The sequence below is a fragment of the Hypanus sabinus genome, chromosome 3 (genome assembly GCF_030144855.1).
Source record: "Hypanus sabinus isolate sHypSab1 chromosome 3, sHypSab1.hap1, whole genome shotgun sequence".
Lineage (NCBI taxonomy): Eukaryota > Metazoa > Chordata > Chondrichthyes > Myliobatiformes > Dasyatidae > Hypanus > Hypanus sabinus.
Genome location: NC_082708.1, coordinates 147,133,069 through 147,147,264, shown reverse-complemented (window position 1 = coordinate 147,147,264; position 14,196 = coordinate 147,133,069). Strand labels below are relative to the sequence as shown.

General features: G+C 45.1%; 1 protein-coding gene across 3 annotated transcripts in view; it reads right to left on the bottom strand.

Moving 5' to 3' along the window:
- Nucleotides 1-313: 313 nt before the first annotated feature.
- LOC132391756 (chondroitin sulfate N-acetylgalactosaminyltransferase 1-like) overlaps nt 314-14,196 on the bottom strand; it is a 167,684-nt gene continuing 153,801 nt past the window's right edge. For all 3 annotated transcript variants that reach the window (XM_059965333.1, XM_059965336.1, XM_059965335.1), the window contains 2 exons: nt 6,577-6,658; nt 314-4,968 (listed from right to left, as the gene is read on the bottom strand). In XM_059965333.1, the coding sequence (XP_059821316.1) occupies nt 4,679-4,968; nt 6,577-6,658 (372 nt within the window). In that variant the 3' untranslated portion in view covers nt 314-4,678. The remainder of the gene's footprint in view (nt 4,969-6,576; nt 6,659-14,196) is intronic.

Here is a 14,196-nt window from a genome sequence, read left to right as displayed (position 1 = left end):
AAAATAACTGCACCACCCTAGTGAAAGCAGCTTCATCAAGTATATATCAAATTCTCTTGCTTGTTAGTAAGGGAAATTTGAATGAAGGCTGAAGTAGTAGAATTAATTAAGTAGATCTTACACTGTTATAGGTTGAAAGGTGTTCTTTTTACGTGGTTTAAATAAATCTCTAAATGCAAGCGTGTAATACAGCAGGAATGTAGGATCCAGAAATTTGAGAAGACATGGGATTGGAAATGAGTGTGGTGGCTAGTTTGATCAGCACTGTGTAACTGGTACATCTTTAACTAAATTAAATTAAGAATGTCCAGCCTTAATGTTCAAATATTTTTAAAATGTGGTTCACGTAAACATGACACTTCTTAGCATTGAAGCGCTGAACAGTTTCAAAAATATGAACAGCAATCCACAGACCTGATAAATCAACAGATTATATTACTGTACAATATTGCATAGATTTTAATTATTAACATGTTTGGGCCAAGGAAATTTACAAAACTTATTTAACAAGTTTTAAAAACACTCTCGGGTAATCAATTTATTCTGAGTCCAATCTTATTAAAGAGTGGAAGATATCTCATATTCGCTTTCGTTCCTTCACTCCGCCTCCTCCTCATCAGTAACACAGAGCAGTTCACATTGAAGGAAAAGGTTACGAGCCTGCTGAGCTCCTCACGATTGAGATAAATGGGAATCAGTACATGGGCAGTGCTGTCCATCCATAAGAAACAGTATAGTCAATGCTTGAATCTGCTCACCTATCACAGAGGCAAGGTGGAGATGAGAGACTAAAGGGTCAAATGGAAATCTTATACTGTACGCTTGTAGGAGTTTTCTCAGAAATCACTACTGATGACTATCGTGCCTTATGAAATCTCCAACTTTGATGATCACCTGGAAGAATAAATCCTCTGTATTTTTTTCATAAACATTGAAAGTACAATTGTAAAGTGCAAATGAGATTTAATAAGAGCAGGATTAAATCACAAGCCTTTGGTAACAATTTATGCTTTCCCCTCTCCAACCCTGTTCTCCTGAGAATCAGTACAAAATCAGTTATTATGGACCCAGTAAATATTTGCTCCAAGAGAAATAAAATCCATAAGGTTTTGTCCTTCTTGAAAATCTCAAACCTGAAAGCCTAGATTTAGCCAACAACAATACCAGTCAATCAAGAAATCTACCCACAGCTCTCCAGTGGTCTAGCATGCAGATGACCCCTTTCCCAAAGTTAGCTGATGCCAGGTATCACCACAGGAGATCACTTGCATCCAGGACCACTGATGTTATCAAGCAAACCAAATAGCTAATCACATTGAAGAATTCTTAAACAGCAAGCCAAGTAGCAAAATACAGTATTCTTTTTAACTATTGAGTGAAAAAATCAATTAAATATTGTAAACAATTTTCAAAACATAAAACTAACTCAAATCAGATTTAAGAGTTGGAAATACAGGCGATTCCTGCATTACAGCCATTTGGGTAAATAGAAATTTGCCCTTACAAAATTCACAAGTAATTACCCAAAAATTTGCATTGCGGACTAAAACTCGTTTTCAGAGAATTGGTCAGAAAAATGTAAATAAATAAAACAAAATTTATTTTTCTTCCAACTCAACATTTGTTAATGTGCACGGATACCACTGCTTTGTGTTATGGAGAATTGCAATTTGGACGGTTTTCTAAGCACACAATTCCCATCCGTCCCCTAAACACACATACACACACACCCCATAATGTAGGGTCGCCTGTACTTCATTTGATTAAATAAAACTGCACATACAACATTAGAGTTTCAGGGCCCAAGAGGTGTTTCGCTGTCATTATGGCTTAAATTCACTATTAGGAACCCAGTTGCATCTCATCCATCAAAACATAACATTTTTATGTGATTTTACAGTGAAAGCTGTTTGCAAAAAAATTGTTCTTGTCAATCTAGTAATTGGGCATCCACCTTCAGTAAATTTAACAGTGCATAATGGAGGAGTGGAGTACCAATGACTACATCGATAAATGTGGAAATCCATAAATTACTGACACCTAAGGTTGCTGTCAGTCTCACAGTGTGATGCCAGAGAACTCCGACTGCTGTAATAGTCCATGCCTATTTTTCTGTAGTTGTGAATGAGATTTGATTGATTGACAAGTGACAATCTGAAAGCCCATGTGCATTTCCAAGTCATTGGTCTCTCCATAGCATCAATGATAAAATACTGTACATCTGCAAGATATTTGTTAGCTGAATGCTAACAGCCATAGCTACAAACACATAAAGAACAGAAAAGAGCTAGAAAACCAAAAAAAGTTTAAAGGCTGACCCATCATCTTGGAAAGCAAGTAAGTACAAGGTAACTCCACTACCTCCAAATGAAAAAAAACCTGATTTGGACACATTCTACTACCTACGGATTATCACTTTGTTAAAATCATGGAAATCCTCACTGCTTTGGCTGAATGGATTGTAGTGATTTACAAGTCAGCTACACACCATCGCTAGCTCAGAAGTACCTAGAGATGGATAGTGAGTACCCATGTTTCAGGAATTAATTGTAAAAATATTCTGGATACCCTTCACCATCCTGGTCAGTCTCAGGCCAGCTGTGCTTTGGGACAGTCTGTTACAATCCTCTTGTGCATATTATGAACAGGAAATAGCTCAAAACATCCAAAATAAGTTCACCACCAGGATTATTTGTGTGGATCCAGTAATAAAACTGGAATCTCAGGTTTGTAACCATGGCCAAGGTATAACAATCAAAGGTTTTTATGGAAGTGTGGATCATGATTCCAAATATGGTTGAAAATACAAACTGGAAGTAACATTGTCTTCACTGAGATGCCTGGAAAAATGTACTCCATTAATCACTAATTTATTCTTGGTTTGTGTGCTCTGTAGTTTTAACAAGGCCTTAAGCACACAGACACACACACATACATACACACAGACACAAGATCTAGAAGTCATAAAGCAAACAAGAAACAGTGCAATAAAATGTTGAGAGAAAAATTGCAGAACTATTAATTCCACTCAGTAATTGAAATGAAAATTGTTCCAACATGTCAGTTCCAAGGAGAGTAGACTCACTGTGGATTCTTTAAGCCACATCCTTGGAGTATGGACCTCACTTCTGATACTTCCAAAAAAAAAAATTATGTACTTTAGTTTTCTACTTTACACTTGGTATTTTGTGGCAGCTATTGATAAGGAGCCAATCATAACAATCTTTCCTATTATCCAAAGAAACAACCAAAACCTACGTGATAAATGGCAATAGATGATACTCAGTACAGAATATTGCACCCATGAAGAATTTTTAAAAAGGCAGGAGTATATCTCAAGCACTTTACCTTCAACATCACCCACAGCCATTCTGATAATTTCAGGATTTCAGTAGCCTGGTTCCAGACACCGTACAGCAGCAAACAATAATGCCAAACTGGTTACAGGAAGTTGTATAAATTCTCAAGGGAAAGCCAAGAAATATCCCCTATGCCAAGCCAGCATCCATCACTCAGCCATTACTTCTCAAGAGAGATTTGCTGTTGTTCATGGTAGCTTAGCGATTAACACTACACTTTACACCACCGGCTGGGATCAGGGTTGACTTCCTGCCACTGTCTGTAAGGAGTTTGTATGGTTCTTCCTCTTCCACATGGGTTCCCTACCCTCCCACATTCCAAAGATGTACAGTTAGGGCTAGTGTGTTGTAGCCATGGCAACACTTGCAGGCTGCCCTTGATGATTTGATGTAACACAAAACGTATTTCACTGAACGTTTCAATGTACATGTTACAAATAAAGCTAATCTTATCTTCAAAAATTGTGAAGATTTCTACAAAATATAAAATAAATACTTGAACATAGATCATCGCCGGGGAAGCAGTTTAGAACTTTGAGGGAGATTGTAAGGTGCTTTATAAATGCACACTTTTCTTTTAAGAGTGTGCTGGTCAGTCTCCACCTTGATCAACATGTTCAGTTCTGGCGCTGTGACACAGGGAGGCAGTAAATGGCTGAAGAAAATGCAGGGAAATAAATCCCATTGTCAAACACCTAGACAAAAGTTTGTAATAAACCTGCAGCCTATAGCCTGAAAAAGTCATGAAACAGTGACCTTAAGGATGTGTTTTGGGGCATGTGAAATAGGTAGTGAATTGAACTCAGGGACATGTGGGTAGTACATTAAAACTAGTAAAAGTCCATTTGAGTGGACTCAAGTAGATTCATTTGAATTACATCAAGTTAAACTGGTCGGGACCAGATTAGCTTCCACCTTCATGTGGTTCATGATTGTCTTAAGTGACTATATCAGCCCCCAAAATACTGCACCACTCTTCAAAGTAAACATTTAACAAAGAGGACTTCAACTCTGTATAGAATACGGTCCACCAACCAGTTCCCCCCTCCCGAAAACACTATTGTGTTGTCATTGTCAATAATCTTAAATACCATCATCCTGTTCATTGTCTCATACTTTGCGTTAATTTTAAAGGATTAGATATTTGGATCTGCAAATACCATCCGAATAGTTTTGACCGACACTAAAGCAACTTCACAGGGGAGTCCAGAAGCACTCTCTGCTTGAATTTCACAAAATGGTGTGAACTTTCCTTCCATCCTGCATCATCACCAGCGTCGGGTGCTTTGATGCTCTACGTGTTGCAGCACAGGCTTCCCTTATGTCTTTTTCATGTTGACCTTGTGTCGCTCTTTGCGCAGATGTGCTTCGATCTCATGACGGAAGACCAGCATTCCCAGTTGTCCATGTGAGGCCTCATTCATGGCTTTCGACTGCATGCACATGCGATACTGCTCAGGGGTCAGCTCATCCACGCACTGTTTCTCATGCCAGAGGTGGAAGAGTCCACGGACTGGCGTCCGAACCACTATCAGGTCACTGTGGAGGTATTTGCGGTAGAGGTGAACATCCTCACCTCCCCATCCCTTTATGTCCAAATCAAAGCCACCTAGAGGATCAGATAATCCAGATGTTCAAGCATTTCATGATCAAGTTAAAGCAAGAAAGCTTCACATGGTTAACAAGAATCCTAATTCAGACAATGCAGCCAAGTGTTGGGTTAGAGCAGGGAACCATTAAAGTGCAATGGGAATGCATACAGAAAAATGAATTCTATTTATTTTCAGGAATTTTTACTTTGCAGTCTTTTCAACTGCTCGAATCCATTCAATCATGCAGTTATTCAATCCATACTCCTCGACCCCTTACCTAACGAAATCTAACTTTAAAATTTGAAACAATTAATCATTCCTAGAACGAGTAGGTGAAAGACCCAGATTACTCCCAGCGAACATCTTTAAAAATATTTCCAGACTTTGTTCCAAGTTGCTTGTTTGCAGATTATTTTTCTATGCCCCCTTATTCTGAATTCCTACTGCAGAATAAATAATTTCTCTGCAACTACCCCAATGAATCTTCATTTTAAGATTCTCAATTGGACATCAAAGGAAAACAAGGATAGCTTACTCAAATAGTTTTCATAATTTAATCCTTTAAACCATTGACAGCCTTCTAGTGAGTCTGCGATCTCTCATATTTATCAGTGCAGAAAATAGCATGGCAAGTCACCATCAAGGGTACAGGGTTCAATTAATCATGCAAATTTGTCTGGGATCAATGTGAGCTTTTATTATTTACTCAAGACTTGAAGGATATTCTTTAGTATGCAATTATATGGACAACACCATTTCCTCTCGTAAAATGTAACATTTGTAATGTTTCCTTCCTCTCCAACACTGTGTAAGAATTAGTTAAGAAATGAAGTTCTTAAATGAACATTAACAGGAAGAAACTTCAAAGTGCACATTGAGCATGTACCCTAAAAAAAGCTCACTCCTCAGTGTTATCATGTTCCACTTTATAGTCAGGGAGTGACATTTACTTCATGACATTAGAAAGTCAGCCCACTCTTAATTTCCATGTACCAGCATGTGGTTGATACTGGGGCAAGTGAAGTACTTCAGAAATTCTTTTGGATATTTTCTCTCCCTGATGTATTTAACACTCAGCATGATTTAAAGAGATTATTAAGTCATTACTGCTTTGTCATTCGAGATACTGTCATAGTCAAATGGCCTCCTGTGTTTCCCTGCATTACAATACCTGTGACACTAACTCCGTGCATCTAGGTCTCCTACAGGTGAAAAAGCACCGCATAAATGCAAATGCCTTCATTTTAATTGAGCAGTAAGAACTAATTTGAACCTGCAGAGTTGATAATGGAAAATAAAAAAAAGTAGTGAAGAGACGCCAAATGTTTTACCTTCCTGTTGATTCCGAATACACACAGACTAAATGGCAGGATAGATATTAGGGTTTGGAAGAGAATTCCATGCGTCTTTTTCTGGCACTAAACTCAATTCTCAGTAACTAAACCCCTCTATGCATTGACCTGCCGACAGTATAGACCAGTGCAATCTCTGGAAAAATTTTTGCAGCACCAACAATTCCAGGCCATATCCTTCAATGCAACAACGATGCAGTAGGTGGCAGTCGTGATACCAGTGAAGAACAGATTTCACGTTCAGAGTCTCCTGAAAGAAGAACTTTCACCTACCTATATTGATGAAGTCTGATCTATATTGGCAAGTCATTCCAAAGCCAAAATCCCTCCAGAAGCCGGAATCCTTTTTAATCACCTTTAACAGAATGAATAATTCCAATTAATTATTTCATTTATTTAGTAGACTTATACTCTTCATCCTGTCCCCATCCCATAAAGGTAATTTGTGCCCTTCCACTGGTGAAGCAATTCCAAGATTCAGAATCAGGTTTACTATCACTGACATACATTGTAAAACATGCCGTTTTGCGGAAGCATAGAAATTACTCTGTTACAGTAATAAATTACTGTAGCAGTGTGCTACACGCAGCGCTAAAATTACGACACGGAGTCGGTAACTGCAGTTGAAGGAAAAAACTTTATTCAAAATCCTCAGCCTCACTTTTAAGCCTCCCTCAACCTGCCCCCCCGTGGCGCAGAGGCTCCAAAGCTCTGTGCTCGCAAACCCCCGTAGGCTATCTAATTGTGAGCCGGTTCGGATGTGCGAGGAAATGGGTCGCCACATAACCCCCCCCCCCCCCAGAACCGGCGATACACCCCCCAATGTCCACAGACTGGGCCAGAACCTACTTGGGAGGTCGGCCTCTGCGCCGAGGTGCCAGAAACTCGGCCAGTTGTGCCAGGTCCGCATGGGCCGGTTTGAGGTGGTCCACCGTGAAAACCTCCTCTTTCCCCCCAACGTCCAGCACGAACGTGGACACGTTGTTCCGGAGCACCATAAACGGCCCCTCGTATGGCCGCTGCAGCAGTGGCCGATGCCCGCCCCTTCGTACAAACACAAACTTACAGTTCTGCAGGTCTTTGGGTACGCAGGTCGGGTTCCGCCCGTGCTGTGAAGTGGGTATGGGGGCCAGGTTACCGAGCTTCTCGCGCAGTCTGCCCAGGACGGCTGCAGGATCTTCCTCTTGCCCCCGTGGGGCTGGTAGGAACTCCCCGGGGACGAGCAGGGGCGCACCGTATACCAACTCGGCCGACGAGGCGTGCAGGTCGTCCTTGGGCGCTGTGCGGATGCCGAGTAGGACCCAGGGAAATTCGTCCGCCCAGTTGGCTCCTCGCAGGCAGGCCATGAGGGCCGACTTCAGGTGACGGTGGAAACGCTCCACTAGCCCGTTCGACTGTGGGTGGTAGGCAGTGGTGTGGTGCAGCTGAGTCCCCAAAAGGCTGGCCATAGCTGACCACAGGCTGGAGGTGAACTGGGCGCCTCTGTCGGAGGTAATGTGGGCCGGTACACCGAAGCGAGATATCCAGGTGGTGAGCAGGCCCCGGGCGCAAGATTCGGAGGTGGTGTCGGTGAGCGGGACCGCCTCTGGCCATCTTGTGAACCGGTCCACGATAGTCGGGAGGTGCCGCGCTCCGCGTGACACTGGCAGGGGGCCCACGATATCCACATGAATGTGGTTGAAACGCCGGTGGGCGAGATGGAACTGCTGCGGTGGGGCTTTGGTGTGCCGCTGCACCTTGGCCGTCTGGCAGTGCATGCACGTTTTGGCCCATTCACTGACCTGTTTGTGGAGTCCGTGCCAAACGAACCTGCTGGAAACCATCCGGACAACTGTCAAGTTATGAATGGAGTTGAAAACACGGCGCCGCCAGGCTGTCGGGACGACGGGACGGGGCTGGCCGGTGGCGACGTCACAGAGTAGGGTCCTCTCACCCGGGCCTACAGGGAGGTCCAGGAGCTGCAAACCAGAGACTGCGGTCCTGTAACTCGGAATCTCCTCATCCGCCTGCTGTGCCTCTGCCAGTGCCTCACAGTCTACCCCTTGGGAAAGGGCGAGAGAGCGCATCCGCCACGACATTGTCCTTACCCGAGACATGCCGGACATCCGTCGTGTATTCAGAGATGTAGGACAGGTGGCGTTGCTGGCGGGACGACCAGGGGTCGGACGCTTTCGTAAACGCAAAGGTAAGCGGTTTGTGGTCCGTGAACGCGGTGAAGGGCCGACCTTCTAGGAAGTACCTGAAATGCTGGATTGCCAGGTAGAGTGCCAACAGTTCCCAGTCGAAAGCACTGTACTTGAGCTCAGGTGGCCGCAGGTGTTTGCTGAAAAACGCCAGGGGTTGCCAGCGACCTGTGATGAGTTGCTCCAGCACCCCACCGACTGCCGTGTTAGATGCATCCACTGTGAGGGCGGTAGGGGCGTCCATTCTGGGATGTACTAGCATTGCGGCGTTCGCCAAAGCTTCCTTCGTTTGAACGAAAGCGGCGGCGGACTCCGCGTCCCAGGTAATGTCCTTGCTCGGACCCGACATCAGGGCGAACAGGAGGCGCATGATCCGGGCAGCTGAAGGGAGGAAGCTGTGGTAGAAATTGACCATACCAACGAATTCCTGAAGGCCTTTGATCATGGTGGGTCGGGGGAAGTGGCGGACTGCATCTACCTTAGCGGGCAGAGGGGTTGCCCCGTCTTTAGTAATCTTGTGGCCCAGGAAGTCAATGGTATCGAGTCCGAACTGGCATTTGGCGGGGTTGATTGTAAAACTGTACTCACTCAGTCGGGCGCAGAGTTGACGGAGGTGGGACAGATGCTCCTGACGACTGCTGCTGGCTATGAGGATGTTGTCCAAATAGATGAACGCGGAGTCCAGGTCCCGTCCCACCGCGTCCATTAACCGCTGGAATGTCTGTGCGGCATTCTTCAGGCCGAACGGCATGCGGAGGAACTCGAAAAGGCCAAACGGGGTGATGAGAGCCATTTTGGGGACGTCGTCAGGATGCATCGGGATTTGATGGTACCCTCGGATGAGGTCTACCTTGGAGAAGATTCGTGCGCCGTGCAGGTTCGCTGCAAAGTCCTGAATGTGCGGCACAGGGTAGCGGTCTGGTGTGGTAGCCTCGTTCAGCCTGCGGTAGTCGCCGCATGGTCTCCAGCCTCCCATTGCTTTGGGCACCATGTGCAGGGGGGAGGCCCATGGGCTGTCGAACCGCCGGATGATCCCCAATTCCTCCATCCTCTGGAACTCCTCCTTCGCGTCGGAGCTTGTCCGGGGGAAGCCGCCGAGCGCGGGCATGGAGGGGTGGTCCCTGGGTCGGGATGTGGTGCTGTACGCCGTGTCGGGGCATGGCCGCTGTGAACTGCGGTGCCAGAACCGATGGGAAATCCGCCAGGACCCTGGTGAAGTCGTTGTCGGACAGCGTGATGGAGCCGAGGTGAGGGGCTGGCAACTGGGCTGCACCCAGGGAGAACGTCTGAAAGGTCTCGGCGTGTACCAGTCTCTTCCTGGGCAGGTCGACCAGTAGGCTGTGAGCCCACAAAAAATCCGCACCCAGAAGCGGTTGGGCTACGGCGGCCAGTGTAAAGTCCCACGTGAACTGGCTGGAGCCGAACTGTAGCTGCACCTGATGGGTGCCATAGGTCCTTACTGTGCTGCCGTTCACGGCCCTCAGGGGGGGACCTGGTGCCCTGCTGTGGGTGTCGTAACTCGTCGGAGGTAAAACGCTGATCTCGGCACCAGTGTCAACCAAAAACCGGCGTCCCAACGTTCTATCCCACACATACAGGAGGCTATCCCGATGGCCAGCCGCCGTAGCCATCAGCGGCGGCTGGCCCTGGCGTTTCCCGGGAACTTGCAGGGCGGGCGGCAACGGCAGGCTTCTGCGCCCCACCGCTGGTGGTAGAAGCACCAGTGGTCATTGGGCCAGGGGTTGGCGGGCTCTGCGGCCGGGCCTGGACTGGTTTGCTGCTGGGAGCGTGGCTGGGAGATCTGTGCGATGGACGCCCCACTCACCTTTTTGGCGTTCCACAGCAAGTCCGCCCGGGCTGCCACCTTCCGGGGGTCACTGAAATCCGCGTCGGACAGCAGCAGGCGTCTGTCCTCGGGCAGCTGCTCCAGGAATGCCTGCTCAAACATGAGGCAGAGTGTGTGTCCGTTGGCTAGAGACAACATCTCATTCATTAAAGCCGATGGAGGTCTGTCGCCCAAGCCATCCAGGTGCAGTAAACGGGCAGCCCGCTCGCGCCGTGAAAGTCCGAAAGTCCTGAGGAGCAGGGCTTTGAATTCCGTGTACTTGCCGTCTGCCGGGGGCGACTGTACGAACTCCGCGACCTGGGCCGCTGTGTCCTGGTCGAGGGAGCTCACCATGTAGTAGTAGCGGGTGTCTTCTGAGGTGATCTGGCGAACGTGGAATTGGGCTTCGGCTTGCTGGAACCATAGGTTCGGTTGCTGTGTCCAGAAACCTGGCAGTTTCAACGAAACTGCATGAACAGAGGCAGCGTCGTTCATTTCTGGTCCAAAAATCGTTTGGACTGTCGGGGTCACCAATTGTAGCGGTGTGCTACACGCAGCGCTAAAATTACGACACAGAGTCGGTAACTGCAGTCGAAGGAAAAAACTTTATTCAAAATCCTCAGCCTCACTTTTAAGCCTCCCTCAACCTGCCCCCCGTGGTGCAGAGGCTCCAAAGCTCTGTGCTCGTAGGCTATCTAATTGTGAGCCGGTTTGGATGTGCCAGGAAATGGGTCGCCACATTACTGTGCAAAAATAAATAAAATACTGTGCAAATGTCTCAGACACATATTTCGTATTGTATATAGCCAGGGTGCCTATGACTTTTTGCACGGTATTTTAATTTTATGTATTGCACTGTACTGCTGCCACACACAAAAAAATGTTATGACATATGTGAGTGATGATAAACCTGATTCTGATTTGGGTCTCTATTGTGGACTCAGAGGGGAAGAGAATCATGATTGGGAGAAGAGGAAGGGAGAGAAGATAGAGAGGGAAGCAGCAGAGAGACATTTTGTAATGATCAATAAACCAATTGTTAAGAATCAAATGACCTTGCCTTGTGCCTCAGGGCTGGGTGTGTCTGTTACCTGCATCACAACCCACCCCCTTCCTGGCAGTCCTTCTCTGCCACTTGTTCCATGCTCCTCCCATGGGGCTCCAGCCTCACCATTCTCAACATCCTTTGCTTCTGCTAGATTTATAAGCTCACTCTCCACTCCACACTGACAATTACAGTACTATGCAAAAGCCTTAGGCAAGAAGCAACAGAGCCAACTGTACTTCCTGAGGAGGCACCGGTCATTCAATGTCTGCAGTACTATGCTGCAGATGCTGTACGACTCAGTGGTGGCCAGCATTCTGTTCTGCGCTGTAGTCTGCTGGGGCAGCAGGGTGCGAGCAGCTGACGCCAAGAAGATCGATAAGCTCATCAGGAAGGCTGGTCCTTTCTGTGTCTGAGGGGAGGATGCTGCAGAAGCTATGGAGCATTATGGACAATCCCTCTCACCCCTCCATGACATACTGGACAAACAGAAAGCACCTTTAGTAACAGACTGATTCCACCGGGGGGCACCACTGAACGCCACAGGAGATCCTTTCTCCCAGTGGCTATAAGATTCTACAACTCCTCCTTAAGTATATGGTTTCAGTGTATTTGCATTTTGCACTATTACTTTTTAAAGCACATTTTGTATTTTTTTCATACTTCAATGCTTACATTTTGTATTTTAAAGTATATCATGTATTTCTGACTGAACTATAATTTCCTTCCACTGGTAAATAGTTTTATCTTATATATTTGCCTAAAACTTTTGCACAGTACTGTATAGGGACAAAGGTCATCTGTCCCATCATACCTCCAAGAATGTGCCCATTTGAGATGGAGGCGAGAAAAACATCCTTCCCTTAGAAGGCTGGGAATCCTAGAGTTCTCTGCACAAGGGAGCTGTGGTTGCTGAGCAGTTCCACAGGGGAACCAGTTTACTGAAGCTAAGTGGCAGAAGACCAGATGTGGCAATACCGTACAATTTTCTATGGAGAAAATGCTTCTAAAGGGAGGGAAAACCAAGGATGCGGGTGTTGGGGGAGCAACTTTAAGTAATTGGTATTTCTGCAGCAAAAGTACTGGATAAACTAAAGGGCCAAAAGCCAGAAAAATCCTCCTCCGAACTGGGTAATCAGTACCAGGCAGTTCTAAACCTCTGAGGTGGCAGATTTTAATATAACTAACTGTACCCCAAAGACCAATTCCCATTCCCACCTCTTATTCCTGCAAATCGAGTCCACTGGAATACATACAATGATGCAAGAAATAGAGCACGGAGCTCCTTGACCCTGCTATATGTACGTAACAGCTTTAGCTGGTCCTCCCCACTGTCAGTGTCCCACCTCCCCATGATGCTCAAAACCCTCATGTCCACAGTCACAACACCGAGAGCTGAGGAAACTTACAAGCCCTTATGTAAATAATTTTCTTCTCTTATGAGTGCTATGTTGTGACCCATTTATCCATTTAAAACAATGTTCTCTGGTTCTGCACACACTGGCAGGACCATAAGACTGTAAGACCAGGACAGAATTAGGCCATTCAGCCCATTGAGTCTGCTCCATCATGGCTGATTTATTATCCTTCTTGATCCATTCTCCTGCCTTCTCCCTGTAGCCTTTGATGCTCTGATTAATCAAGGAGGAAACAATATCCCTGAAATATGAAACATGTTTCCCTTGAAAAATAAACATATGCACATTATCAATCCATGTTATGACTAACATATTTCTCTGTGCTCTTTTCCCTCTCAATATCTTTTTATGAATTGTCGTGTCACACTTGATGCTTTCCACCTGCTGGCATTTTTCCAGAATCCTGTGAACTTTGGAAAACCATCCCCAACGCATCTGCCCCTTCAGAGGCAATCTCCTTTAGAACCTAGTGATTCAGGTTATCAAGTTCAGAGGAATTTTTAAATCTTGTTTTAGTCCCCTTACTCTCCCCAGTACTTTTGCTGCAATAATATTAATTACATACGGTTGCCCAACTGCCATCCTTGATTCCTCTCCATTTCTGCTACATTTAACTCTACTCCAGTGAAGATAGATGCACGATACAATGCCTCATACATTTTGTTATGTTTTATAATAACATCTCAGGTTATAAATAGGTTCTACTTTTACACACATCCACAAGCCAAAAAAAACAAAAATAATTCAATGTGGTAAACACAGTACAATATTATAACAAATGGATTCAAAACCACATAATATTGATAAGAAAGAACAACTACTAAAGGTGGAAAGAGAGTGTTCATTGGTGTGTACAGTTTCACTGACTTAAAGACAGCCTCTGTTTGTTTTTCTCTTCCTTTTTAACTAAAACTTCTTACAAAAGTTGTTTATGTATTTTGCTAATTATTCTTATATTTTGTTCTCTCCTTCTAGCAATCATGTACTTTTTCCGGCTCTTTCATAAAACCTCATCAGTGTTACTATGTTTCTTGGCAACTTGATAAGCTTCTTCCTTTAACATATTGTCCTCGATCTCTTTGGCTTGCTGGAAATAGTTCCCTGTGAAATGGAGTTGGTTTAAAGTTTTGAAATATTCGCATCATTTATTTGCTGAGAAATCTTTAAACCCAATTTTCAAAACTGCCTTTGTGAAGTCTTCAGAATTCACAGAGAGAGAGAGAGAGAGAGAGAGAGAGAGAGAGAGCAAAAAAATACCCCATTAAAAAAAGTTTCCGTTTAATGCCAGCACAGTATTTATATGTTGATCTCTAAACTCTTGGTGCACGCAGATGACTGTGAAACTGATGTATTATTTCCCAAGCATGTACACCACACTGTCCAATAGCATCACTGTATTAACACAAATACAGATGTTACCAT